The following is a 26,085-nucleotide window of genomic DNA, read 5'->3' as shown; positions in this document are numbered from 1 at the left end:
TGTACCCATGTCGGGATTCGAACCCGGGTCTTCGGCGTGACGACCGAACGCTTTAACCACTAGGCTACCCGACCGCCCCTATACAGGAATGAATTATAGCAGTTCTTACTCACCGTAGAATACCTCCAACTATAATTTCATCGCAAAACGTGGGTAATTTCCGTGTGTGTTTCAACCGATGTTAACATCGATCTTTCAGCTGATGTTAACATGGATCTTTCAACCGGTGTTAACATGGATCTTTCAGCCGGTGTTAACATAGATCTTTCAACCGGTGTTAACATCGATCTTTCAGCCGGTGTTAACATGGATCTTTCAACCGGTGTTAACGTCGATCTTTCAGCTGATGTTAACATGGATCTTTCAACCGATGTTAACATCGATCTTTCAGCCGGTGTTAACATGGATCTTTCAACCGGTGTTAACATCGATCTTTCAGCAGGTGTTAACATCGATCTTTCAGCCGGTGTTAACATCGATCTTTCAGCTGATGTTAACATGGATCTTTCAACCGATGTTAACATGGATCTTTCAGCCGGTGTTAACATGGATCTTTCAACCGGTGTTAACATCGATCTTTCAGCCGGTGTTAACATCGATCTTTCAGCCGGTGTTAACATCGATCTTTCAACCGGTGTTAACATCGATCTTTCAACCGGTGTTAACATCGATCTTTCAACCGGTGTTAACATCGATCTTTCAGCAGGTGTTAACATCGATCTTTCAACCGGTGTTAACATCGATCTTTCAACCGGTGTTAACATCGATCTTTCAACCGGTGTTAACATCGATCTTTCAGCCGGTGTTAACATCGATCTTTCAGCAGGTGTTAACATCGATCTTTCAACCGGTGTTAACATCGATCTTTCAGCAGGTGTTAACATCGATCTTTCAACCGATGTTAACATCGATCTTTCAACCGATGTTAACATCGATCTTTCAACCGATGTTAACATCGATCTTTCAACCGATGTTAACATCGATCTTTCAACCGGTGTTAACATCGATCTTTCAGTAATATGTCAACACATGTGTAGCATTTCAGAAGTCCGTGTCAAGATATATCAACTGGAGTTTTGTATGGAGGCCATACACATGATGTACTTGTTACATAGATATGTGGAATACGTCACAGCACAGTTCAATTAGTATTGCATGGTGTTTGAATGTGCTCACGCATTCAAAACGTATCAGTTCGTATGTCGGTTATGAGCAATATTCGAAAGAAATACGAAACGTTTGGTCCCGTGAATGGTATGATCATTGTTTATAGACTGTTATCAAAAGCTGCATTTAATTTTAGATGTGGCAAACACAATAAACACTCAGTCGTTTGTGGGGGGACTTAAATTCGTTACCTTAGCCGGGCCCAACGGGGGAACTGTAGTAAAAATAAGTATCTCAAGGAAGAGAATTTATTGATGTCAATTTCTTTATTTTGAGGAAAACAACGTTTCGGAGTATACGCTTACTTCTTTATCAGGTGATGAAGAAGTAATCATATACTCCGAAAGAAGTTGACATCCATAAATTCTCTTTCTATGTGTATCACGTCTAAATGCCTTTCAAAGACATAGTAAGTATCTTGTTCTCGTCATAGGGAAATCCATGCGGAAGATAACCGCTGATGAATGTTATCTCGACTCAGGTTTCGTGATACAGAGACCGCTTTGATGCAGCTGTAGGTGTGATATTGCAGCCTTTGATGACTTAACTGCCGGGACAATCCGCGACCAGATAAACTGCGACAGGGGTTGTGTTAATACTGTTGAACTTGTAAGAACCACTGTGACCCCAATTTTAACGGTTACATAACCCAAAGTGACCAACATTGATGAAACAACAGTAATCAGTAGACCGTAGAACAATAGGGGAACTGGTTCACTCCCATAACTTCTACATGCCAAAATGTCTACAAGCCAAAACATCTACAGAGAGTTGTCATGGCTGATTGAGTTCACCTATTGTTACAATGGTATAGTCCTCCTGTTATTAAGAAGACTCATTAGCGATGTTGTTTTAGAAAGGCAAGGCACGTGCACACCCTGGTGCATCCACTGCAAATCCATCCAACACACTTCACTTTCAAACCAATGCCCACACAGACACACACTCACCCAGCAGGCCAACAAACACATAAACATAGACACGGCCAAAATCCAAACACGAAAATTTGCTACACACGCATCCAAACCACTCCTCCCTACACCACACCCAAACACCATCCCACAAACAAACACCACACCGATAACCGACAGCTCTGTCTGGGGCCCCTACCGAGAAACCGCACCCAGCTCACATACACAAGCAGCCACTCAACCAACCACGAACCCTCCCACATCTCACATAGCCAAAACATCAACCCCGCATGCAAAACAAACCACAAAAAGACCGCCACAGCAGGACCCTCGTCCAAGCACCCTACAGCCAGCATGGTAACAACACTCCCCCACAAGCAAGCACAACAACAAAACACAAACACTAAGAAATCTACAGCTACACCCATCCCGCAAACACCTACACAACCCTCCACATCAAATGCCTCCCCTATGGAAACTCAAACAGCTAAACCTAATCTAACCGATGACGAAGATTTCTCCACTGCTGAGGAAACAATAGACACTACTCCAACTAAAACAAACCAAACTTCCCTCTCAGCCCCCAAAAGGAAAAAAAACAACTAAACCGCAAAACTCCCCAACCAGCCAACACCCAAAACCTATATAACCTCACCTTACTCCTAGCATACATGCATAGTCAAAACTCACCAAAGGCTAGAATGAAATCCTTCCACAAAGTAGCTTTCAATCTAAAACTAACCAATCTTCCCTTCTTCCTCTTTAACCTCCATCTAAAAGAAGTCACCGAATAAAATAAAAACTAAAAACTAAATCACCAATAACCCGAACCCAATAATGGAAGGATTAAATATTTTTCAGTGGAACGCCAACGGACTCACCTCCCACGGCCATGAACTAAAACCTAAATTTAAACTAAATAAAGGTCCCCACATTGCTTGTATCCAGGAAACCAAATTCTCAAAAAAATCCAAATTCACACTATCTAACTCCAATTCAGTTAGAACTGGTTGGATGCTATGCAGGCAACTCCACCATTTCCGAGAGCTGAAGACTTCAATGACTATATGGTCATCAACTGGGTTGACGATGATGCTCGGTTTCCAATACCTCTGTGGAATCACCACCAGACAGCCAGCCCTTGCACCAACAGCACTCTTGAGGAATTTCACCATCGCCTTAACAGAACCTTACCCCACCTCCACCCGAATATCTACCGATTTGTAGAAGTGATTAAGAAGATTGAGTGTGCAGAGAGGACAAAAATCGCACAGTTAGACTTTGGTGCCGCCCCACCCAGCAGGAAGCGAGTTTACAAATCGCCTGAGACGTCTTAAGGACATGTTGACTCAAGGACAGAAAACCCCTATCGAGTTCCTTGATGCTGTTGGTCATCTTCTCAAACTTGGTTAAGGGACTTGAAATATAGTAATTTTAGTGCTGTATGTGACAGAGTGAGGCCAGTTGTGACATTAAATTAATGTGTGTACTATTTATACCAGTGCTTACATTAAATTAGTAAGTAGTCTAGTGCAAAAAGTGTGTGTACTATTTATTTATACCAGTGCTATATGAGTAAATTGTCTTCATTGTCTTCAAATCATTTTGTTTTGTTGTATGTTGTACACTTAATTGATTAGACTATTCCAATCAATGCCCAACAGGTAATAGCCGGGAGATTAGTGATGCAGTGGACCATAAACTTTGTTGTTTTAAGCTGTAGAAGTTTTGGCATGTAGAAGTTTTGGGAGGACACCGGGGAACTAGTTATAGTCAGTTTCTGGTGACGGTGCTCACCGTGATCGCATAATTAATGAGTTGAAATCATAATCATGTGAAAATTGTTGAACTTACATCAGTTGAACACAATTTAAAATAACCCACCCCATCATATATCATATACGGGGAACTTGCAGAAAATACCGTTATATCCAAATATATGCACGTATGTTGTCGTTTTGGGCCCCGTATCGTGTCAGGAAAAGCAACTGAAACTCCTATGTATTGTACAAACTGGTATTAAACGGTAAGAATGCTGAAGGTAAGAGGAATAAACGGTTATTGTCAAATGAATCTATCTTTATTCAGACTGGTTTGATGTATAAATGGCACTCACATTGTTTTAATTCCCGGCACCCATTCACTGAAACGTATTGGGTCAAATAGATTACAAGATCAATATTTACAAATATGGTCTTCTGAAATATTTGAATCATCAAAAGCTGTATAGAATATTTAAACCTGAACTTCTGAAGAATATTTTGATGAATTATGTGAAAAACAGTGGTACTCAATGTGGTCAGAAAAGGAAATAAAATAATGTATGACAAGCTGAACAAAGTCTAATACAGACTATACCCTACCATTGCAGCATGGCCCCAGGCTTTTTTATTTCCTGTAGGATTATAAAAATACAGCTGTCCTTTCAAAGGGTGCACCCGTGTGCGAAATACGCTACAGTCGGAAAGCGCACGTTAAATCTCCTATATCAGTCAGTTCAAAGGGCACACGGTTGACTGACAGCATACACTATAAACAGTTAGACACGGTAAGCCTTGGTATATTTTAGTCTCTAACTGACCTGTCCGGGACAACCATGGACAAGATTGAGCAGGCTCGTGTCGCAGTCGCCAATTACGACTACATCAGGTTCGCTGTCTGTGACATCAATGGCACAAGCCGTGGTCCGGCGATGCACCGTCGCTACGCTGAAAAATACCTGCTTGGAGGATTGGACTTGTATGAAGGTAAGCAACGATAAACTATTGTAGTATTTGATTAATGTGATGTCCATATACAGAGAGAGAGAGAGAGAGAGAGAGAGAGAGAGAGAGAGAGAGAGAGAGACAGAGACAGAGAGACAGAGAGACAGAGACAGAGAGACAGAGACAGAGAGACAGAGAGCGTTGCGGGAGTGGGGTGGGGGTATACAATCACAGCTCCTCACCTTAACTTCGCCTGTTGCGTGAATGCCGCCCATTGAGTACCGTATCACCGTATCTCCATACTGGGAGTTATTTCCCTCAGACCGATGTCTGAAAGTCGGTCGCCGTTAAAGTGAATTGGTCAACAAGACGCACGTGCATAGACCACGTCACACCGCCAGCTTGTTAGTATCAAATCTCTAAGGATAGTTAATTTTACATCTACATCCTAAGGTTCTAACTATTTCAAAATCTTATAATAACATTCATCTAATGCTGATTCCCGAAACGTTTGGTCAACAGAACCTAACTCTGAAGACATTCAACATTTATGGATAGCAACTGCTTTATCATTTTATCCTCCACTATCTTGATACTAGTATATAGAAGCAATTGCTTCATGAAGAAACTAGCACATGTACTGGAGCGCCGCACAAAAGAACAAACACAATCCATCACCTCATTCGCAGCGACGTGTCAGGGCTAAACTTTGTTGTGAATAGTCATCTTGGTATACCACATACACTCTATCTGTTGTTTAACGCCTCAGCCAGCAACATCCTAACTGTTGTTTAACCCCTCACCCAGGAACATTCCTGCTGTTGTTTAACGCCTAATCCAACAACATCCCAGCTGTTGTTTAACGCCTCACCCAGCAACATTCCAGCTGTTGTTTAACGCCTCACCCAGCAACATTCCAGCTGTTGTTTAACGCCTTACCCAGTAACATCCCAGCTGTTGTATAACGCCTCACCCAGCAACATTCCAGCTGTTGTTTAACGCCTTACCCAGTAACATTCCAGCTGTTGTTTAACGCCTCACCCAGCAACATTCCAGCTGTTGTTTAACACCTAACCCAGCAACATCCCAGGTGTTGTTTAACGCCTAACCCAGCAACATTCCAGCTGTTGTTTAACGCCTTACCCAGTAACATCCCAGCTGTTGTATAACGCCTCACCCAGCAACATTCCAGCTGTTGTTTAACGCCTTACCCAGTAACATTCCAGCTGTTGTTTAACGCCTCACCCAGCAACATTCCAGCTGTTGTTTAACGCCTAACCCAGCAACATCCCAGGTGTTGTTTAACGCCTAACCCAGCAACATTCCAGCTGTTGTTTAACGCCTCACCCGGCAACATTCCAGCTGTTAACGCTGGCAGATCCGGGGTAGAATAGGTCTCCAGCAACCCATGCTTGTCCCCGTGAAGATCCGGGATGGAATAGGTCTTCAGCAACCCATGCTTGTCTACACCCGTGAAGATCCGGGGTAGAATAGGTCTCCAGCAACCCATGCTTGTCCCCGTGAAGATCCGGGATGGAATAGGTCTTCAGCAACCCATGCTTGTCTACACCCGTGAAGATCCGGGGTAGAATAGGTCTTCAGCAACCCGTGCTTGTCCCCGTGAAGATCTGGGGTAGAATAGGTCTCCAGCAACCCATGCTTGGCGTAAAAGGCGACTATGCTTGTCGTAAAAGGCGACTATGCTTGTGTAAGAGAAAACTATGCTTGTGTAAGAGGAAACTATGCTTGTGTAAGAGGAGACTATGCTTGTGTAAGAGGCGACTATGCTTGTGTAAGAGGAGACTAGGCTTGTGTAAAAGGCGACTAGGCTTGTGTAAAAGGCGACTATGTTTGTGTAAGAGGAGACAATGCTTGTCGTAAGAGGAGACTATGCTTGTCGTAAAAGGCGACTATGCTTGTGGTAAGAGGAGACTATGCTTGTGTAAAAGGCGACTATGCTTGTGGTAAGAGGAGACTATGCTTGTGTAAGAGGCGACTATGCTTGTGTAAGAGGAGACTATGCTTGTGTAAGAGGAGACTATGCTTATGTAAGAGGAGACTATGCTTGTGTAAGAGGCGACTATGCTTGTGTAAGAGGAGACTATGCTTGTGTAAGAGGAGACTATGCTTGTGTAAGAGGAGACCATGGGGCATATGAATATGGAGAGGGTTGTGTCTCTTGTTTTTTTTTCTTTTATGTCGAGCAATATTCCAGCAGTTCTATCACTTGATGTGTGTATGTCACAACTTTTGAGGGACAATCGAACATATTCTTTCTTCGAAGATTTCAAAAAGCGTCACCCAAAAATTGCTCAAAAATTATTTGAACAGGGTAACAACATTCAAGGCCCCAGTACAGATTTAAAAAGTGTTCTGTTATCACATATGTGAATTTTCAAATATGACGTATCAATGACCAAAATGTCAGATGGACAATTGACTTGCTTTTGCATGTTTGTGACTGGTGCCATCGGTGGGTCAGGATACGCTGACATTTTCGCGAACACCTGGTATCATCACTATTTGATAGTGATTCATAAACATATACTTATCATATGATAGTAATCGTACAATGGTCTCTGCTTTTAGGATTCTGTGACTTATACTTTAATACCAGTTGCATCATTTCAGAAATATTACTATTTGGATACAACAACGAGATCGTGATCTTGCCTCATGACAAAGAGTACCACAATGGCAACGCGACTTTAGTTCCAGATCTTGACACCCTCAGACCAATTCCATGGGCAGGAGAAAATACGTTCAAGGTCGCAGAAATTCTGTGCGAGTCACGCTGGAAAAAGGATCTCTCTCCTCAGGCAGCATGTCCGCGATATGTTGCCCGGCAACAGCTGAAACAGTTGGACGACCTAGGGTTTCAGTTGTATTCCGGCTTTGAAATTGAATACTTCCTATTTGATGCAAATACATTAACTCCGGTTTTCCCCGGTAAATCATTCCTGTGCCAGCAGACATTGAACAAATGTGGAAAATATGTATATAAATTCGACAATCAACTCAAGCAATCTGGAATAGATGTCGAAAAGATGCATCTCGAATATGCTCCCGGAATGTTCGAGGCTGCCCTGGAACCCAAATATGGAATAGAAGGTGCCGATGCTGCATTTAATCTCAAGCAGGGCCTTCTTGAATTAGCTGACCAAAGTGACCTCAAGGCTTCATTCATGTCAAAGCTTGATGCTGATCTGTCGGGGGCAGGGTGTCATTACAGTCTCTCCATTCTAGCCAAAGACACTGGTGAGAATGCATTTTATGACGTTAGTTCCACAGACAACCTATCTCCCATGGCTAAACAATGGATAGCAGGAATTCTGAAACACAGCAAGGCACTGGCTGCCTTAACCTCTCCAACAATAAACTGCTACAGAAGACTCCACCAACCCTGGGCACCAGGGGCGATTTATTGGAATATTGAAGACCGTGCAACCTCTCTCCGTGTCAAGAACCACGGACCTTCAGGAACCTACCTGGAGAACAGGATGCCGAGCGGAAGAAGCAACCCCTACATTGTCATGGCGGCTACCATTGCTGCCGGTTTGGACGGGGTGAGGAACAAACTGGTGTGTCCACCTCCGGGGAATCTAAAGGACGCCGATCTCTTGCCAAAATCCCTCCCAGAAGCTTTGAAAGATCTTGAAGATGACTCGTACATGGTTAGTGCTCTGGGCCAAGAAATGATTTCTTGGTTCTTGAAATGTAAGGAAGTTGACATTGAACAGTTTAAATACATTAAAGATGATAAAGAAAGATTTTCGTACGAGAGGAAGGTTTACTTCTAGTAAACGTTTACTGACTAATAGTGTTATGCACTGGCTGATACGGTGAGCCTGACCTCACAAATAAACACAAGTAATACCTACGTATATGTACACGTGTTGTACATGAATGCTATTGATCTCTGCCAACTACATTTAGCTCCCTATGGGGAATGGGACTTCCAGTATTCTGAGGCGAACTTGTGCCAGGATCCGAAGAGCGTGGATTTGATAACCAAGTTCTTCGTGACCTTCATCCTTGCACTGTCAGCACCATACCTACTACCTGCGTTACTCCGATATTTACTTACACAACAGTCACGCTGTGATTATAACTAAACCGCTCTTCAAAGCGATGTTAAACTGAAATCACTCACTCACTTTACCTTTCCATACCAACATACGATTGTGTTATATCTGCCTATTACAACAGCACTATTGTTTTACCTCTATCCCTATCACGTAGCGTTATATTTCTCTCAGCCTACATATCAACAGAAGGTTCTTTTAATTCCAGAGTAACATTCACATTTTATATCTCACTAACTAACCGGCCATTGTTCTACCTCTCTAAATACTAACGTACCGGTGTTACACCTTCCAATACTTTTGTTATACCCCTCAATGAGCGACCATTGTTTTACCTCTCTACACAACGTACTCGTGTAATATCTTAATAACAACAGACTGTTGTTTTACCTCTCTATACAACGTACCGGTGTTATACCAATCAACAAGAGACAGATTACCTCTCTATAGCAACATACCGGTGTTTTAAAAAATCAACAAGAGACAGTATTACCTCTCTATAGCAACGTACCGGTGTTACATATCGCAATAAGACACTATTATTCCCTCTCCATACCAACACGTGTGCTAATAGATTGTCCTGAGCTGTATACTGAAACTCACAAGTCTCCGAAAAAAAGACTCCAAAGTACTCTGATTGCAAAAGTCATGGCATGGAAGGTAGGAATTTATCAATCTGCTGTTATCACATATGAGAGTTATCCACGGAGCATATTTGCCAATTTGGGTTTCTGTTACAGCATAATTTTGAATTTTTAACTTCTGTAATTAACAGATGTATCTCTTTTCAAGGTTTCAGAGGGATGTATCCAATGTATCCAATTTGATATTTTATCTCTGCCACATCTTCAGAAATATATATTTTATATTGAATTATACAACATGGTACATACCATATGTGCACGTGTTGTGCATGACTGCTATTATTCTGTGCCAACTACATTTGCCTCCCTATGGGGGATGGGACTTTCATTTTCATTTTATTCACATACCATGCGTACACAACATTATTTTAACATTTCATTTAACATGAGATCATATGGTGTTGTTATTATATTATATGGTGGGATAAACGTCGTAATTAAAGTATATAATAACAGTATATTAGCATATTAAGTATTGTTGCAACGTCACAGTGAGAGACTATTGTTTTACCTCTCCACACAGACGTTCTGGATTCTCCGAAACTCAAAGAATTTGGGTGAATGTTTGCATTCTCAAAAAAGAACGAAGCTCAATTACGTCGGAACATTTGATTTTTCAACTTTGTGCACTAGAGAAAGCTTCATTCCTTGATACATGGGACATTTGTTTTCGCGAACACATGGTAGCATCACTATTTCATAATGATTCATAAACACATGCTCATGATAAAGTCGGGATTGTATAATAGACTCTGCTTTTTGTCGTTTTTTATTCGCTTAGCACTGTGACCATTGATCAAGTTACATCTTTATCTTTAGAGGTTCCAAATTTGTCAAATATGAAAACACAATGAATTGAAGTTTACTGAGAAAACAATATGTGAAATCCTGGACCTTCTCATTGATAACTTCAATATGAAACCTGGGGATGTTGACATCCCCATGGGCACCCGTTTCATGCATATGGAACGGAATTATTCCTCCGAGTGCCACAATCAATACATGGGAATTTGCTTACCCTATTTTTTAGGTTTATCGATGATCTGATATCGTTCAATAACGGCCAGATATCCAAGTCACTTTCTGATTTACCCACCTGAACAAGAAATAACCAAGACCAGTGAAATCGCTCCATGTATTTGATATTTAGATATATGCATACGTGCAACATCTCTCCACAATACTGTATGACAGAAGGATGACTTCCACTTTCTTAATATTCCAGTAGCTCCAGCATTTCTCACACATCACAATGTATGAGGTACAATCGAGTATGCTCTTTCTACCAAGATTCCAAAGAGCTTTCACTGAAGTGTCAAAATCAAGAATGACCCCCTACTTCGTGCACGGGGGAATTTGAATGTGCAATGCTTCTGGTGTGTTGGGACCGTCGGTACGGCAACCGTTTTCTCTTCGGCAGTTAATTTTTAAAATTGATCTAAAGAGGGATCATAATATGTGTTTTCATGATCGCCTTTTCTGGCAAGTTGTATACATGAAACCTGGTCATGCTATCGATAACAAGAAACAATATACCTAAACAAATATATTTTTCTCATACAAACATATATTCAGACATATATCCACAGAACCATATATGAAACAAAAGCTAAAACTTGTTATTGTGTAATATCTGATATTTGAAATAATAATACATGTACTACATTAATTGTGTGTGGTAGATGTATCAGTCATAGTTACCTCCAGCGATCAAATGAAGGGGTGATGGACATTGTATTTGTAGAACTCACCAGAGCAGCACCTGCAGGTGATCACCACTACGGTGCTGCAGTCCTTGGTGTTGTCCCTTGTAGAATGCACAAACTAAAAGAATGGAAACAAAATTGGAACAGACCTAATCTGCACCAGACCGCGGAAACAATGCCACATATAAAGCCATTCATCATCAACATTTGGCTTAACTCTGAAACCTGAAAATAGGACCATTTCTATTTTGTACTGGATTCTAACGCTCAATAAAAAACCATGCAGTTCCAGCAAATCCCAAACACTGTGCCATGATCTGTTACCACACTGTGCCATGATCTGTTACCACATTGCGTCATGATCTGTTACAACACTGTGTCGTGATCTGTTACTACACTGTGCCATGATCTGTTACTACACTGTACCCATGATCTGTTACTACACTGTGCCATGATCTGTTACCACACTGAGCCCATGATCTGTTACCACACTGAGCCATGATCTGTTACTACACTGTGCCATGATCTGTTACTACACTGCGTCATGATCTGTTACAACACTGTGCCATGATCTGTTACAACACTGTGCCATGATCTGTTACCACACTGTGCCATGATCTGTTACCACATTGCGTCATGATCTGTTACTACACTGTGCCATGATCTGTTACAACACTGTGTCGTGATCTGTTACAACACTGTGCCATGATCTGTTACAACACTGTGCCATGATCTGTTACCACACTGTGCCATGATCTGTTACCACATTGCGTCATGATCTGTTACAACACTGTGTCGTGATCTGTTACTACACTGTGCCATGATCTGTTACTACACTGTACCCATGATCTGTTACTACACTGTGCCATGATCTGTTACCACACTGAGCCCATGATCTGTTACCACACTGAGCCATGATCTGTTACTACACTGTGCCATGATCTGTTACTACACTGCGTCATGATCTGTTACAACACTGTGCCATGATCTGTTACAACACTGTGCCATGATCTGTTACAACACTGTGCCATGATCTGTTACCACACTGAGTCATGATCTGTTACCACACTGTGCCATGATCTGTTACCACATTGCGTCATGATCTGTTACTACACTGTGCCATGATCTGTTACCACACTGTGCCATGATCTGTTACTACACTGTGCCCATGATCTGTTACCACACTGTGTCGTGATCTGTTACCACACTGTACCCATGATCTGTTACCACACTGTGTCGTGATCTGTTACCACACTGTGTCATGATCTGTTACCACACTGAGTCATGATCTGTTACTACACTGTGCCATGATCTGTTACCACACTGAGTCATGATCTGTTGCTACGCTGTGCCATGATCTTTTACCACACTGAGCCATGATCTGTTACTACACTGTGCCATGATCTGTTACTACACTGTGTCACGATCTGTTGCTACACTGTACCCATGATCTGTTACTACACTGAGTCATGATCTTTTATTACACTGTGCCATGATCTGTTACTACACCGTGCCCATGATCTGTTACCACACTGAGCCATGATCTGTTGCTACACTGTGTCATGATCTGTTGCTACACTGAGCCATGATCTGTTACCACGCTAAGACATGATCTGCTAACACACTGTGCCCATGATCTGTTACCACACTGTGTCATGATCTGTTGCTACACTGTGTCATGATCTGTTACAGCACTGAGCCATGATCTGTTGCTACACTGTGTCATGATCTGTTACCACACTGAGCAATGATCTGTTGCTACACTGAGCCATGATCTGTTGCTACACTGTGCCATGATCTGTTACCACACTGAGCCATGATCTGTTACCACGCGAGCAACATATCTACAAACTAACGCATACCAGTTGATGGACACAAACATGTCAGGGTATTAAACTACAACCATGGTATCGATAACATCCTAACGATAACAATGTGTGAAGCCCTTTTCTGTTGTCCCCCGCCGTGATATTGCTGGAATATTGCTAAAAGCGGCCATATTCACTCACCAATCTCATTAAAATCAGACTTTTGTTCTCTCTACCGCTATACAAAGATCTGAAGACATCCCATTAGGGTTCACGTCAGAACGACCTTTCATCCGACCAATCAGAGCGTCGATTACCAGATCATGAAAATGACAGTCGGAATGTGATTTCTAATCATACAACCTCGAAAACTTTAACACGGGGTATTCCGAACGATGGTAACGGGTTTAACGACTGAATCCATACAATCTAGACCATCTATTAGCCATTTTGCAGAATGTTCTTTTGTTTAGGTTTCAAATTTGTAATCGAGAATTTGTCAAAATATGTTGCGAAGCGTAGTCGCCAATTTGAAATTAGTGCCGTAAAACACGAGAAAGCTGCCTTCTGATTGGTCATTCCATTGGTCGGTCAAAGTTCACGGAAATTCTGACGTGACCCGTAATGGGATGTCCTCAGATCTTTGTTTAGCCGTAGCGAGAACTAAGATTTGATTTTAATGAGATTGATTCACTCACTCACTTACATCCATGGGGCTCTCAGAACCTTCCCACCATTATCATTTATAATACTACCTAACTGACATTGTCTACTTAAAATCCGGCGTCCGGCTATGCACAGCGTGTTACAGCCTCGGACCTCACCCTAGCCATGACAGTTGGACTGCGTTACATCATCCAGAGTTATTTGTTTGCGACGGTCAGATTCGTGGACAGCAAGTGACATTATCAAAAGAAATATATTTTGGTTTCGGTAGTTATCGAGTGAGTATGGTTTTACGCCGCTGTTCGATTGCCATGACCCATGTGTGTGTGTGTGTGTGGGGGGGGGGGGGGGGGGGGGGGGGGGGGGGGGGGGTCTGCATCATCTGCCCCCATCATCGCTGGGTGTGTGTGGGGTGTGTCTGCATCATCTGCCCCCATCATCGCTGGAGTTGTTGGAGCCGTCCTCATTCTCATCGACGTGCTCGTTGTCGTCATCTTTCTGTGGAGACAGCACGTGTACCAGAACGGACATTACCACGGCGCCGTGTACCTCCCCGGCAGTGAAGCCTCTGACAGCGGATATGCCACTGTGGAGGATGCGGGCCACGAGGCTGGTCAATATATACACCTTACTTACTAATAATTAAGTCAAAACTTACGTTGGAGTAAACAAACTTTAGCTTCTCATTGTTCTTCGTCGTGAGTTACCACACACCACACCCGTCACCTGTATTAAGCATAGACAGATACGTGTGTACAACCACACTTCCTGATGTTCGAGGACAGCTTGAAACTTACCGATTTGTAAATTTATTTGCTTTAACAAGGATGCATGGTTAAGGGTAACAAACGTGTACCATGTATGTCTTATCAAGCAATTTCTCCCATATAATTGTTACTTTTATTCGGTTACACGTATTCTTTCTGTGTGTTATCGCTTAATGGAAATTTGAGGTAGCGGTAGTGGGTAGCGGTAGTAATAAAAGGATAGGTTTGTGTACCCATTCTGAAACAAATATGTTTCATATGCAACGCAAGACTCGTGAAGATTCGGGTTAGAATAGGTCTCAAGCAATCACTGCCACACATCTCCTGTGCATTGAGTGGATCAGACGATTTGTGAAGGCCCTAGGGATCCTCCTGCACACATCCAGAGCAGCTGTGCGTAGTTCATCGGTAGTTGTAGGAACTGGGCGCACATTGTGCAGACGCCTTTGAACCTCATCCCACAAGTGTTCGATGGGGTTCAGATCACGGCTGAGGGCTGGCCACGGTAGAACACGGATGTTGTGTTGTTGCAGAAAGACCATGGTAGCTCTGGCAACATGGGGACGAGCGTTGTCCTGCTGGAAAATGTGTTGTTGATGTTGTGCAAAAAATGGAACAACGTGGGGTCTGATCACTTGGTCGATATACCGCTGAGCAGTGACGCTGTGTCCCCGACCTTGACCAACATTCAGAAAGCACATGGGTCCAAGTCTCGCATTAAGTCCAATCCCTGTCCATATCATGACGCTAGGTCCACCCCATGGATCCCTTTCCACGTTTCTGTCAGCGAAACGATCACCTAGACGCCCCAAATTCTGACTTTTCCGTCTGCATGGGAGACACAAAAGCGACTTTCATCAGAGAACATGACACGCCTCCACTCACGATGACGCCAATTGCGATGACCCTGTGCCCACTGAAAGTCATGCTTGTCGATGCCGTGGTTGGAGAACAGGACGACGTGCTGGTCGGCGACATCTGAAGTTGTTGGAACGGAGACGTCGGATCACAGTGTCCCGGCTAATGTGTCGATTATGTGTTCCTATGTTCTGTCGAACACTTTCACTTGCAGTTAGGAACGGATGTCGCTGGTGTTGACGGGTAATCTGCCGATCTTGTCGAGGTGTGGTGGTCATTTGTGGTCTGTGTAGCATTGCATCGATGCAGGAGACGGTAAATTGTGGTTATGTTAACGTTGAAATGACGGGCAACACCTTGGACAGACTCTCCAGCTTCCAAACGTCCGATAGCCTGTTTTCTCTGAATTTGAGTTAGGCGTGGCATTGTTGACCAAGGAGTGGTAGGTCCAAGAATCGGCAAGAGTTTTATACCCACTACAGTTCGTGACGGTTCGTGCATTTTCGATTTCGCGAGAAATGGGTGCATGATACCCACATATTCATTGAAATGGTGCGTTTTGGCGATTCGTTTTTTATGTTGCGTTTTTACTCGGGGCTTCCAAAATACAACCAAAAATATTGATAACACCATCAGGCTTCACTACATGCTAAAACTGTTATCAATTTATGGTTCCGTGTTTGTTACCTATTTGCTTAAAACCACTTGCGTTTCTTTTGCGTGTGAGTATATATATTAGCCAACAGTCGAACACATTAAATATTTCAATGTTTTCTTCCTATAGCCTACCATAATATTATGTCTCTCCGGATACTCTAAGTTTATTTGTTTGTTTCCATGTAATAAAGTGATATTTGAATAAGTAATCATGTACGGATAACTATTTAGGGGTCATACAGATATCTTATACCTCTTAGACACCGATGCTTCGTTTGAAATGTTTGAAATATCAGTTCGTAGTTTCGTATTTTTTTGCACATTGTTATATATACTCCCAAGCAGGTGTGCCCTGCGTGTTGGGGGCATGTGTATCTGAAACAACAGGGGCACGTTAACGTTATACTACAATACAATACAATACAATACAATACAATACAATACAATACAATACAATACAATACAATACAATACAATACAATACAATACAATACAATACAATACAATACAATATAGTTTATTAAAGTCTCACCATTTGTACAGCAGGGGTTTAAATAAAGCATATTAAATATCTAAAAACTTAAAAGTACAAATGCCACCCAAGGGGGTTACGAGAGACTATATCTTACACAAATGTAAGTGCTTTATAAAATAATGTAAAATGAGATAAAATTATACATAATATTATAATCATAGTCATAATTTAGGAATATAAATATTAAGAATGTAAATGATAAGCTAAACAGTTAAATATATTGTTAAATTATACATAAAATAATTTTCTACGCATAAACATTTTGAAGCACATGCTTCCCAATAGTGGTAAGTTACAATGGTTAGTTAAAATGGTGATATCTACAGGTGTAGGGTAGAACATATTCTTAAGATAAGATGTACGAATATCATCATAAAAGGGACGAAGTAAAAGAAAGTGGGTTTCGTCTTCAACTTGGTCTGTACAATATTTACAAAAGCGTTGTGTAGCCGGGATAGGAGGGGAGCAGTAACGGCCCGTTTCAATCTCAGTTTTAGTGAACCACATCTCAGGGAAGCAAGTATCCATCGCTGGTATCTTGGGAGTCGAGTTTAACTCTCAGTGAACAACTCAGTCTTAAAAAGTTTGAAAGTTCTTAACTTTGGTGTTGACTGGACGCTGTCTTATACTCAATGGAAGCCTGTACACTAGCGCCAACACGGACCAAATGCAGTGTGGGGTACTGTGTGTTACCCCCACCCCATACATCTCCGTGTTCCACAGCCACAGGTTTCAACGGTGTGTCTTGCATGAAACTATTATTGAAACGCTTGACCCCGACAGCCGCCGGGTATGGTGGTATTGGAGGCGACAGGAACCTCAGGGTATGTCATTTAGTTAAGTTGATATGATCATATGAATATTCTATTAATTTATTATTGAAAGTGCACACGTCTCACCATAATTCAGTGAGAAAATAGGGTTTAACGCCACTTTGAACAATATTTACGTTGTATCACAGCTTGTTAGCTTATTGTGCATTCGGAAAGCCGAAGTCGAGGTGATTGAGGTTTTAGGCATGGTGCTGACAAACCTAGAAATATAAGCAGGGCGTCGGGTATGGTGCTGACAAACCTAGAAATATAAGCAGGGCGTCGGGTATGGTGCTGACTAACCTAGAAATATAAGCAGGGCGTCGGGTATGGTGCTGACAAACCTAGAAATATAAGCAGGGCGTCGGGTATGGTGCTGACAAACCTAGAAATATAAGCAGGGCGTCGGGTATGGTGCTGACAAACCTAGAAATATAAGCAGGGCGTCGGGTATGGTGCTGACAAACCTAGAAGTATTAGCAGGGCGTCGGGTATGGTGCTGACAAACCTAGAAATATAAGCAGGGCGTCGGGTATGGTGCTGACAAACCTAGAAATATAAGCAGGGCGTCGGGTATGGTGCCGACTAACCTAGAAATATAAGCAGGGCGTCGGGTATGGTGCTGACAAACCTAGAATTATAAGCAGGGCGTCGGGTATGGTGCTGACTAACCTAGAAATATAAGCAGGGCGTCGGGTATGGTGCTGACTAACCTAGAAATATAAGCAGGGCGTCGGGTATGGTGCTGACTAACCTAGAAATATAAGCAGGGCGTCGGATATGCTGCTGACAAACCTAGAAATATAAGCAGCGCGTCGGATATGCTGCTGACAAACCTAGAAATATAAGCAGCGCGAACCGGATTCCCTGCACGTCTCTGCACGGTGAATTGCGGCACGTTAGATCGCTGGGAAAGCCATCCTCTTCCTTATTCAGACTCAGCAAACCTGGACATTTTTTAGTTATTTTCGGTGTTCTTAAGACAGTGAATTCCGATGTTTGTCCCATAGACCTCATGTGCTCCGTTTACGCGGTTGTCCGGATAAAAGAGGTTCCACTGTACATGTCTGTCATGTTATTTAATGGTATTCAATTACTACAACAGTCTTAAGTGTATGTTGTAGTCTAATTCGGTTCCCTTGTTTCCATAAAGAATGATCTTTTAATACATTGTACTTGACATATATTTTATTAAGCATAATTATATATTTACCATGCTACCCGAGACTGTCATGTTGTTGTTGTCAGCTATTCGTAGAAAGGGAAGAAAGAAATTGACAACTCGGCAACCAAAGACGTCACTGCGACCCGAATCTACGCCGAAACATATACAGTCGGTCCCAGGTATATTTTTTGGGCAAATCTTCGTCTAATGTTTCTTTTAAAGTGACGTTATGCGGCAATCTAATTTGTTTAAGACGTTTTATATTATAAGAAATTCGAAATCGTCTAGACTTCTAGGTCGCGTATGAAAACCTTTAAATATTAGTTTGTTTATTATAGGTATTCATAATTGCGGATTTTTACAAGCACGTCCATAGTTTATAAACACCAGATTGAAATTAATATTAACGCACATATCGCTGTTGAAAATGGGGCGTGTGTCTTTTTTTACATTTCGCCTATGTGACGACGAATTGCATGCCTGGAAACAGCTTAAAGGGCAAGTTCACACGGAAATGAACCATTTTTTCTTGTACTTTTTCCACATTAAAAGTGTTAACATAGAAGTATCATAGACAAAAATATAAAAACATCATATTTAATTAACATATTTATTGCACTAAAACGATTTATATTTTTCACATTTACCAAGTGTTCTATTTCCATAACAAAAACACCATGGCTTATGCCCCTTGCAATATGACGTCATTGGTGCCAATTGATAAACATTATGACGTCATCATGCTTTGTTAGAGCCGCTTCACGTGGTGTAGGTACAGTTTTGTGATTCTAGCATCTCAGATGCCAGCCAAAATTGTGTTATGCTGAGTCACCACTGCGCCGGAGTGTGTCGTAGACAATGTTGTTTTACCGCAAACTGGTCCTTGATATCTTTTGCGTTGAGAATAGACAGGGACCCAGTTGAATTGGCACCAATTACGTCATAATCTAAGGGGGATAACTCAGGCCTATTTCGCTCGTAAAACGAAGGCCTCATAACGGCATATCACTTTCACACTATTGTGAGCTTCCTACTTTCACTGTGAAAAAAAAATGAGTGTATATTTTCAAACACAGATACTAACTAATTCTAAAATTGCGTTTTGTTTAGAAAAAGAAAGAAAGTGATTTTTGCGTGTACACTTCCCCTTTAAATAATGTTTAAAAAAAACGGGCGTTATTTTCGTGACGTATACGTTGCAAAAATAATTATGAAAATTTTACAAAATAATTGTAGCGCTGTCCTATAGTAAATACATGTCGTGGCCGCCGTGTTTGTTTGTCTGGTGGAGGCTGCCATTGTGCAGTTTGCTTCCATACCAGCAGCGCTAATTACTGTGAAGTGTTGGCTTCCATACCAGCAGCGCTGATTACTGTGAAGTGTTGGCTTCCATACCAGCAGCGCTGATTACTGTGAAGTGTTGGCTCCATACCATCAGCGCTGATTACTGTGAAGTGTTGGCTTCCATACCAGCAGCGCTGATTACTGCAAAGTGTTGGCTTCCATACCAGCAGCGCTGATTACTGTGAAGTGTTGGCTTCCATACCAGCAGCGCTGATTACTGTGAAGTGTTGGCTTCCATACCAGTAGCGCTGATTACTGTGAAGTGTTGGCTCCCATACCATCAGCGCTGATTACTGTGAAGTGTTGGCTTCCATACCAGCAGCGCTGATTACTGTGAAGTGTTGGCTTCCATACCAGCAGCGCTAAATACTGTGAAGTGTTGGCTTCCATACCAGCAGCGCTGATTACTGTGAAGTGTTGGCTTCCATACCAGCAGCGCTGATTACTGTGAAGTGTTGGCTTCCATAACAGCAGCGCTGATTACTGTGAAGTGTTGGCTTCCATACCAGCAGCGCTGATTACTGTGAAGTGTTGGCTTCCATACCAGCAGCGCTGATTACTGCAAAGTGTTGGCTTCCATGCCAGCAGCGCTGATTACTGTGAATTGTTGGCTTCCATACCAGCAGCGCTAATTACTGTGAAGTGTTGGCTTCCATACCAGCAGCGCTAATTACTGTGAAGTGTTGGCTCCCATACCAGCAGCGCTGATTACTGTGAAGTGATGGCTTCCATACCAGCAGCGCTGATTACTGTGAAGTGTTGGCTTCCATACCAGCAGCGCTAATTACTGTGAATTGTTGGCTTCCATACCATCAGCGCTGATTACTGTGAAGTGTTGGCTCCCATACCAGCAGCGCTGATTACTGTGAAGTGTTGGCTTCCATACCAGCAGCGCTAATTACTGTGAATTGTTGGCTTCCATACCATCAGCGCTAATTACTGTGAATTGTTGGCTTCCATACCAAGAGCGCTAATTACTGTGAAGTGTTGGCTCCCATACCATCAGCGCTAATTACTGTGAAGTGTTGGCTCCCATACCAGCAGCGCTGATTACTGTGAAGTGTTGGCTCCCATACCAGCAGCGCTAATTACTGTGAAGTGTTGGCTTCCATACCATCAGCGCTGATTACTGTGAAGTGTTGGCTTCCACCCCAGCAGCGCTGATTACTGTGAAGTGTTGGCTTCCATACCAGCAGCGCTGATTACTGTGAAGTGTTGGCTTCCATACCAGCAGCGCTGATTACTGTGAAGTGTTGGCTTCCATACCAGCAGCGCTGATTACTGTGAAGTGTTGGCTTCCATTGTCTATTGCCAAACATCTATCAGCGCCAATCATCTGTTGCCTTCTATTGTTAGTTTCTACCCTTTGTTATTTTCCACCTGTTTTTATCTTATTAATTGTGTTGTCCTTACATGTACATATATTATGCTCTCTGCCTCATGGCATTCATTCACCTGATGAAGGACTAAGCATATACTCCGAAACGTGTTCCGCATCATAACGAAGTTGACATACATACATTCTCTTCCACAAGGTGCAAGTCAAGATAGGGAATTCAACCAGGCATCATATTGGTCACTGATGCGTCAAATTTGGAAATGTCCCACACATGTCTACCAAAAACATATTTTAAAAGCTTACTGAGACCTTGAACGTTGTAACCTTGATTGAACAACTTTTGAGTAAGAGTTACATGACGCTCTTTGAAATCTGAAGGCACAAATGAAAGCGCAATTGGTGATATATATATATGTATTTATTGCAAAATACATCCATGTCAAGAACTGTGAAGATACATGTACGTTGTCATAATGCATAATGAAATCCAGTAACTGCTACCTTCATGTATATTCCTAACACGTCAGCTGTTGAGACAATATTGTGACCATAGGGTGAGACAACAGAATACAATTAACTTAAGTATATGAGTATGTCCTTTTAACTATGTACAGTGAACCCTCGCTTGGCCTTCAATGGTTCAGAATCAGGATGTGAGTCACAAAAAACGGGATCATGATAGAAAAGGTTCTTAACATGTGTCTCCTGTTCTTCTCCAGTAGTAACTGGCATGTGTGCGACCCTAACAACCGTCATATGAGTAGCAGAACGGGTAGTCATCAATATACTCACACATAAACTTAAGAATTATCATAACGCAAATGGGAGTCTCACAAAACCAGACGCCATGTTGCTGTTTAAGTATGTTCAATGATCATTGAAAACATCGTGATTAAACTTGATATATTCAATGATAATTGAAAACATATCGTGATTAAACTTGATATGTTCAATGATAATTGAAAGCATATCTTGATTAAACTTGATATGTTCAATGATAATTGAAAACATATCGTGATTAAACTTGATATGTTCAAAGATAATTGAAAACATATCGTGATTAAACTTGATATGTTCAATGATAATTGAAAACATATCGTGATTAAACTTGATATGTTCAATGAACATATCGTGATGATACAAGTTATCAAGGGAGCCGAAATACCTCCTACAGAACAATATGTACAAACAAAGTAATATTACATTTCGTTGAAGACATTCACCAATGATTCTTATACCTTCATAAGTGAGTGAGTGAGTGCGGTTTTTACGCCGCTTTTAGCAATATTCCTGCAATATCACAGCGGGGTATATACCTAGTTATACTTCAATAACAACGATGACATTCGTGTGTTTCTAAAAAGTGGCTTATTCGTCGTAACAGTTATCATTATAAGAATAATACTATCTTACTATGATAATTAACAAAGACAAGAGCTTAATACTGAGTCAGTTTTGCCATTTCATTAGTAAACGCTAGCTGCATTTCACTGAAACAGAATGTACATGGATTTCATTTTCTTTACATAAAGCATTCTCACCTTGCATAATGTGCCCAAAACCCAAACGGGATAGATGAGTTATATAAGTGTCAATGTATCAAACCTCAGTCTTATGCTGTTAAGTTTAATTTTATCGTACCGAAAACTGCAAAAAACTGAATAAATCCCAGAAAAGTGACCAGTCTATTAATTGTGCTGCTGAGGCACTTTGATAACTACGACAGCTCAGCTCACATAAGGTGAACTTTGGTAACATCATGCCAATCTTTGGAACAACAACTCAAGTATTAGGGGATCATAATGGCAGTGCCTTGAAACTTCATCTGAACAAACCGACTGTGTTGATATGTACCGAGTTGACATGGCCTTTAGTGATTTCCTGTGAAAAACTAGAAAGACAATGTTGCGTTGTCCAATTGTCGACCTTAAACATCGTTGAAATAATGTTATATATTGTGAAACAATATAGTTTTTTGTTGTTGTCCTTCTGGCCCTCCCATAAAAACCTCTAGGATACAACATAAAGTTTTAATGTGTCCTTCTGGCCCTTCCATAGAAACCTCTAGGATGCAGCATAAAGTGCTATTTTGTGCTTCTGGCGCTTCCAAATGGACCTCTATGATTCATCATGCAGAGGTTTTTGGCGTGGGTCTTCCATATGACCTCTATGATACATCATACAGATTGTTTTGTCGTGGCACTTTCCATATGACCACTATGATGCAGCATACAGACTTTTGCGATGCAATAAAATACAGACGTATGCATTTAAGTAGTTTCCATCAGTTGCGCACATCCTTCCCGATAGAGCAACGTTTAGTCCTACAGACATTTCATGCATGTACTCTGATACACTATCATGGAAATAACGTATGGTATTTCTTGTGTAATTCAGAACACCACAATCAACTCTTTGACAATACTTGCAAGTAAGCACACGTCGATAAATGGTCATTTGAAAACAAATTAAGCTGATTTTAGAATAGCGAAGTAATGAGATATTTCCTAATGTGACTACCAAATACCCATTGAACTGACTTCTAAATGTGTTGACACAGATATACGTACAAGCATATTGTTTTCAAAAAGCACTAAATGTGAACACAATTTTCAGCATCATTCCAACAACTTCAGTAAAACAAGCCCAGATTATCCCCAATGTCAGGGCGCCGTGCCATGGGTTGCCAAGGCTACATTGTGTCTCCGCCTTGTTTTGATAATACTCCGTCATTGGGGAGGGGAGCAAAACGCGAAGCCAAACATGATTTGATGCAAGCACGTGTCCGCTGCCCAATCGGAATTACCCAAACAAATGACGGGACCTGTAAATTCAATCATCTATTGACTTAGTATGTATCAAGAATAACTGACAGGATAGTAGATGTGGAAACACGCGTGAAATATAGGATCCAGTTTAATGTAATTTCATTTAAGAGGTTATAAAAGTAAATTCCGTTAAACAGGGCGTGTACTACCGAACAGGGCGGAGACAGACAAGGCTCCAACCTCTATGAAGGGCAACATGGTGGATAGTGATATGGTTAAAACCTTAAACACCGTGCATACATGTAGGCGAGAGTATCATATGGAATTTAAGACATAAAAATCACACAAAAATCAATAATACTATCACATTTAAAAATGATCTCCCTGTGTGTCTCTTAGCTGCAGGAATGTCCAGTTAAGATTTCTTGTAAAACCGTTACATTTATATGTATAGAAAGTACAACATAACTTGACAACTGACTTAATCGCATTACACGACTACAACCCTGGTAGTATATATTTACACTGACATGCAAATGCCTCCAATAAGTGGCGTCAAATTATATTAGACACTGTGACTGACAATCATATAATACAAACAATATAAACATCCCATGCAATCCATCCACGAACTGGTAGAAGTGAATGATATCCAGATTCAAGATTTCTACTTTGCCCTTCGTATCTTGAAGACAAAGAGTCCACTTAGCAGGAAGTAAACAGAAGTCATTACGAATACAAGGATATAACCAAGCCCGATCTCACAGTCGACCCTCTCAAATATGTCCAGCACAACTCCCCCCACGGGAGTGGCCAGGACCTGGGGGAGAATGAGAGCCAGGTGCCATACAGCAATGTCCTTGGCCTTGTCCTTCTCTTCCGGCAGAACGTCCATCACAAGTGCGAAGTCCACGGACTGGAACGCTCCGAATCCGGTACCTACAAACATATTGGAAATACAGAACATTTAACATACGCACATTAATTCCCGTTTCTACGGTAATCGAATCATATTTTGTATAATATTATTCTCTTGAACAAACTTAAACCCAAAACCTTCTCTATTTTAATACATCTCGAAATTCCATGTATCTTTTGGAATTCCCAATACATGACTATCGGCACAGTTTCCTGGATACCTAAGATACAACAGTACCTGCCAAAACGTTGCTATAAGAACATTGTATGTGTTTTCGCAAATAACGTCATCTCATATAATGTGAGGAAGTTGAAGGCAGGTGAAAGGGCCGTCAAATAGCAATTATATAATCGTCATGGAAGTGGTGCTTTTTGCGAACACCTAGTGTCATCATTGATGTTCTGTGCTCCATTCATATAATATCCACAGCTATTTGCCCTTTAAGCCAAGTGGAATCTGTTTCGGCAGAAAATCTATGTTGGTGTATCTCTTGCATTGACAATTTATATTCATATCAACTTTTTTCCAGATATAGTTTATGTGAAGACGCTCTGGAATGGTACCATTATGATAAAGTCTCCATGAACTATATTGTCACCACAGAAAATAACTATGTCATCTGCATATACACGAGTGGCATTATATGTCAGTGTCATGCAGTAGTTGGTGCATGTTTAAAGGATAGTGCAAAGCGATCAGTGCAGGTATATCTGAAGCAAAGGGATAAAAATAATTTTATCAATTTCTGTTTATTTGGTGTGTCACGCCAATTTTGCATCACGTTTAGCATTCTATTCTACTTTGACAAAAGTGATTTTAAAAGAGAAACTATATATAACATGGAATTAACTAACCATATTAGGATATTACTTAAATTTCGAAATGGATATAATTCAGGCTTTCAGAAACTCTGGAAAGGTTTAAGTACTGTACATAACAAGGATATTCTTTGTATTGAATTAGAAGATGAAGAAATGTAATCTTGCACTGTTCCCAATATAATGATATACGCTCTAATTGGCATGACATAAAATTCATTTGTTTATCAAATAATACGAAAATAATATTTATGGTTGCAAAATTTGTGCATAATATGTTGAAGATCCCAGGAACTATGTACACTAAGTTATAGGTAGCGTCTATGTGTACATGATATCATAAAGTAAATGTATTTATTGTATGGATCTGTTGTCCCAAAGAACAATAAAAGATATGCATTGTCCTATTGT

At 41.3% G+C, this 26,085-nt stretch overlaps 2 protein-coding genes across 4 annotated transcripts in view; one reads left to right on the top strand and one right to left on the bottom strand.

Annotated features, from left to right (window-relative positions):
- Window positions 1-4,674: 4,674 nt before the first annotated feature.
- On the top strand, window positions 4,675-8,583 carry LOC139468265 (lengsin-like). The gene is made up of 2 exons (XM_071250116.1): window positions 4,675-4,825; window positions 7,415-8,583. Exons 1-2 carry the CDS (start codon window positions 4,675-4,677, stop codon window positions 8,581-8,583), a joined length of 1,320 nt encoding a protein of 439 aa, XP_071106217.1.
- Window positions 8,584-21,579: 12,996 nt separating this feature from the next.
- Window positions 21,580-26,085, bottom strand: part of LOC139468546 (uncharacterized) — a 48,188-nt gene continuing 43,682 nt past the window's right edge. For all 3 annotated transcript variants that reach the window (XM_071250594.1, XM_071250597.1, XM_071250595.1), the window contains one exon: window positions 21,580-24,876. In XM_071250594.1, the coding sequence (XP_071106695.1) occupies window positions 24,605-24,876 (272 nt within the window). In that variant the 3' untranslated portion in view covers window positions 21,580-24,604. The remainder of the gene's footprint in view (window positions 24,877-26,085) is intronic.

The sequence above is a fragment of the Haliotis cracherodii genome, unplaced genomic scaffold (genome assembly GCF_022045235.1).
Source record: "Haliotis cracherodii isolate W230 unplaced genomic scaffold, xgHalCrac1.p SCAF_2, whole genome shotgun sequence".
NCBI classification, from domain to species: Eukaryota; Metazoa; Mollusca; class Gastropoda; order Lepetellida; family Haliotidae; genus Haliotis; species Haliotis cracherodii.
This window is presented reverse-complemented; position numbering and strand designations above follow the sequence as displayed.

What these genes read in the sequence shown, in the direction of transcription:
- LOC139468265 (XM_071250116.1), top strand. Translation starts at nt 4,675, where the DNA reads ATGGACAAGATTGAGCAGGCTCGTGTCGCAGTCGCCAATTACGACTAC. An exon ending in AGGATTGGACTTGTATGAAG is followed by an intron (nt 4,826 to 7,414) that starts GTAAGCAACGAT and finishes GCATCATTTCAG; the next exon opens with AAATATTACTATTTGGATAC.